General features: G+C 36.3%; 1 protein-coding gene across 1 annotated transcript; it reads right to left on the bottom strand.

Annotated features, from left to right (window-relative positions):
* Positions 1-756: 756 nt before the first annotated feature.
* Positions 757-3778, bottom strand: LOC144546225 (uncharacterized). Its single transcript, XM_078294770.1, has 5 exons — positions 3127-3778; positions 2941-3045; positions 2523-2643; positions 1897-2083; positions 757-1350 (listed from the first exon to the last, which is right to left on the bottom strand). The coding sequence occupies exons 1-5, from the start codon at positions 3776-3778 to the stop codon at positions 757-759; spliced, it is 1659 nt and encodes a 552-aa protein (XP_078150896.1).
* Positions 3779-4318: the final 540 nt, after the last annotated feature.

Raw genomic sequence — 4318 nt, 5'->3', positions numbered from 1 at the left:
TGAGTATATTTGATATTTTTTTATTTAATGTTGGATTTTAAAATAAATATCGGCTTTTATCCTTGTGCCCTCATATTCTTTATGTAAAGATGCTATCAAGTAGAAATAGGAAGAGTTGTCGGTGTAATAAATTTCTCATATTGAAACCCTGGTAAACGGTAATAGTTGTCCATTTATTTTTCAAGTGTTACTAGGTACAATATCTAATACTTCTAATATGGTGGTTCCCAATATATTCTAGCGAGTTTCTAAATATATAAGAGCTAAGTAAATTGCAGTGTTATAGCAAGAACAATTTCACCTAATGATTATCTCCATACTTACTTTTAATATGACATAAAATATAATCATATCACAAATACTAAAATAAGCCTTAAATTCTTAATACGTAGCTAGCAAAACTAAAAGTTGCACAGAAAAACTTCATCGCTTACTTAAATTGTGTTCTGTTTTACATGAACTCTAGTCATTATTATACGTGTACAGATTATAATTAAGTAGTTAACCTTTCACTAATCAATTTACTTATTTTCTACTGGATTCTAAGCATTTAGTACAAAATTATGAGGATTAAAAATGAAATCAGTATTAAGAAGGAGAAAGAAAAGAAAAATGAAATTAGTATTAGTAATAAAAAAGAGAGATTACAACTGGAGAATACAAGTGGAGCACACAAGTGGAGAATACAAAGAAGAGATAAATATTTGGAACAATAATGCCATAGAAAAAACAAAGTTCTCAATATTTTGCACTTTTTTAAATATTTGGAACTAGGTCTTTTCGAAAAAGACCACGAAGCCTGTAGCGAAGCATTAATAGGGGCCATTCACCAATTATCTTGGAGAGGAGTGGAAGAATGGTGCAGAGTACTAGTATAAGAATTGCAAGCCACAAGTTTTTGGGGGCTATCACTGTGAACAGACCGGTACCAAAAGCAATTGCAGTAGCGCCATAGGCACACCACATTAGTGCCCTCGTTGTTTTTCTGTAATTGAGTAGGAAATCCAAGTCCTCCCATGTCGCCAAAATGCAGAGAAATGCGACTGCAAGGGAAGAACACATTGCTATGGTGTCAGAGATGAGGAACATCTGAAAAGCTGCTTTCCTTGCAAAAAGGGGTTGTCCGGCATCAGAGGAATCAGAACTGAACCCTCCTGGCAATGTAAAAGCAGCAGCAAAATTGATAGTAGCGAGAAGGGCAGCGACCAAAGATGTGTTGGAAGTGTAGTTTTGGGTAAGTGATTTGACCTCCTTAATTGCTTGCTGCTTGATCGTCTTTTTTGCATTCTCTCTTATTTGGTAATTCCATGAGGAGGGAATAACATTTGATAATAATGTAAACGACTCATTCTGTGACAGCAAATCAAAATAGATAAAATATATACATGATCTTTCTTTACCTTATATTTAAAAAAAAAAAAAAAACTGAGTACAACTAGGGTGTTTCGAAGTTCATCAAGTCCTTTGTGAACTCAACTCTAAAACCAATGGAATTGGCTTCAAAGGATGACTTCAAACTGTTGAAATTCTTCTACCATATAAGTGATTCATCTACATGTGCAAATTTTGAAGTTTCAAATTATTTTAGTATAATGTCAAGTGGTCAAAATTAGAAGGTTTATAAATTAATTTTAATGCATTCATTTTTTGGATATCTTTTGACCACTTGACTCTATACAAAATTAATTTAAAATTTAAAATCTTTTACATGTAGATGCATCACATAAGATATAAGGATTTCAATGAGTTGAATTCGTCGTTTGATGCCAATCCAATAGATTTTAGGAACACCCTAGTTCTACTAAAAAAAACTAGCTACATCATGATTGGAATTAATGAACTGTATAAAATTAAATAAGTATTGTGTGTAAGAGCAATGAAAATTAAATAACTTACCCACTTCAAAGTCTTCCATAAGGCGGTTTTTGCATAGACTATGTCAAGTGCATGACCACCGAAAACATTAACAGCATTATAATCCTGTCCTTCATGGGTTAGTAAAGAACGAAGGAGCTCCGGATCGCACTTTCTAGCAGCTGTATGAAGGGGAAGAAAACCATCGTTGTTGGCTTGGTTAATAAGCCTATGAAGGTGGGGTGTTCTGAGTATGTAGTCAACTAAATGTGTTTTCTCAAAGAGAATAGAAAAATGGAGTGCATTGTATCCATCATTGTCGGTAGTTTATACAGAATCAGGGCAAGTGCTCATGATCTCTTTCGCAATTGACAGATAGCCTATTGCTACTGCCTCAATAAATGGAGTATTTCTTGTTGATTCATGCTTAATATATGCTAAATTAGGATCATATTCTAGGAATATTTTCACCAGTCCGAATTTATTTTCAATTACAGCTCTATGCAGCGGGCTGTTTCCATTTATGTCTTTATGGTATGCTAGTTGGGGATGTCCTTCCAACAGTTGCTTCACTACACCTGAAAGTACATGTCACGATAAAATTACATTTACTATAACCAACTAAAATCTAGGAGAAGTATGTGGTTCAAATGCATGGAGGGAGCAACCATAATGGCTCCAAGACTTTCTGGAGCCATGGCAATATTGGCTCGCTCCAAGGCTTCAGCAGTGGATCGATGGTAGATGAGGTGAGAGAACGGGCGAAGGTGGATTCAGGACTCTCAAGTACTGGCAACATAGATATATAGAGTTGGTGTGGAAGTTGGAAGGCGAAGTTAGTGGTGGGGTCGCAACTGTGGTTCATGACGTTCTTAATTTCACAAAACGAAATTAATACTTTTGAGTTTTGACTTATGACTATAGACTTGAGATAATTAGAACAAATATTTTGAGTCAAATTGGGTCAGTTCAAAATCCAAAAGAATGTTTTCTCAACTGAAATACATACTTAAGACTAACTTCAACAGAATATAAAGTATGAAGTCTCCAATCAGTTTCACAGAATTGGGCTTATAAGTAATGAACCTGGGTGATCGAATTTCACTGCAGCATGCATAGCTGATTCATTATTTGGGCCAAAAACTGCCGAAGATGGGATTTCTTGCAATTGCTGTACAACTTCAGAATATCCTACAAAAGTGTGAAGGAGTGTCTAATTAGTATGAAAAATAACATGGACAGAATTAAGGTTACAACTTACAAGTAACGAACCTGCTTGTTCTAATCTCACTGCAGCAGGCAAAGGTGTTTCTTTGTTAGGGCGAGAATTTGCCGAAGACGGGATTTGTAGCAATTGCTCAATAACTCTAGAATATCCTCTGCGGGCCGCCATATACATGGGTGATTCGCCAGTATTGGTAACTTGCTCGGACAATCGTGGCTCTATCTCCAATAGCTGCAGAGCCAAATTTTCAAAGCCATTCCTCATGGCATGATGCAATGCATTTTCGTTTCGCCTATCGACCTTCAAGAGCATGCAGTTCAACGGCCTCCCTTCCTCCAAATTGTCATGCTGCATAAACTGTGTTGCAACAGTGATAATGTCAGAAGCCAATGAAAGGTTAGCCGCCATCAGAGCAGCTATCAGTGGGGTCTCCCCATCAATATTGGTGCCAGAGAGGAGGGAAGGGGCTCTGGACCAGGCCTCCCTTGCAAACTCGTGATGGCCAAGCATGGCGGCAATGTGAAGGCAGTTGTTTTTGTAAGGAGTGGTAGATAAAAGGATATCAGGGTTGGCATCAATCAAGTTGATGCAGAGGCTGACATCACCTTCGAAGCTTGCCTTGAGAAGCTGTCGTAGTCTTGGGTCCATCGGGATAACAAGTGGGCTGGAAGAAGAAGCTAAGCTAGCTGAATTGCTCATGCTTTCTTGATTGCTTAGTTAGTCGCCTTAATTTGGGTATTGATTTTGAGAAAATAAGATGGATTTATATAATTAACTCGACAAGTTAAGAAACCACTTTGGCGTTGATGTTCAAGTTGAGGATATATATAATAGACGGGCTGAATAGCTGATGGTTGCTTGCTTGTTTGCTTAGTTGCCTTAAATAGGATACTTACCAGTGAAAGATATAAAATAAAGATTTATACAACTCGACAAGTTAAGAATATTGAACTCGCATGTGATTGCCAGTGGGCTCAATCATTACTTCCTTTTTGTTTAGGTTAAGCTGAGGTCTTTGAATGCTTTTGCTTTTTCAAAATTGAATGCTTTTCTTTTTTAATTTGTTTAGGTTAAGCCAAGGTCTTTGAATACTTTTTTTTTTCAAAATCGAATGTTTTTTTCTTTTTTAAATTGAATGCTTTTTCTATTTTAAATTGTTTAGGTTAAGCTGAGGCCTTTGCATGCTTTTTCTATTTTAAATTGTTTAGGTTAAGCTGAGGCCTTTGAATGCTTTTTCTT

Source organism: Carex rostrata, chromosome 29 (genome assembly GCF_964058835.1).
Source record: "Carex rostrata chromosome 29, lpCarRost1.2, whole genome shotgun sequence".
In the NCBI taxonomy this organism is placed as follows: Eukaryota; Viridiplantae; Streptophyta; class Magnoliopsida; order Poales; family Cyperaceae; genus Carex; species Carex rostrata.
This window is presented reverse-complemented; position numbering and strand designations above follow the sequence as displayed.

What these genes read in the sequence shown, in the direction of transcription:
- LOC144546225 (XM_078294770.1), bottom strand. Translation starts at nt 3,778, where the DNA reads ATGAGCAATTCAGCTAGCTTAGCTTCTTCTTCCAGCCCACTTGTTATC. An exon ending in AAAGTCTTGGAGCCATTATG is followed by an intron (nt 2,084 to 2,522) that starts GTTGCTCCCTCC and finishes CCACCTTCATAG; the next exon opens with GCTTATTAACCAAGCCAACA. An exon ending in TATGGAAGACTTTGAAGTGG is followed by an intron (nt 1,351 to 1,896) that starts GTAAGTTATTTA and finishes TTGCTGTCACAG; the next exon opens with AATGAGTCGTTTACATTATT.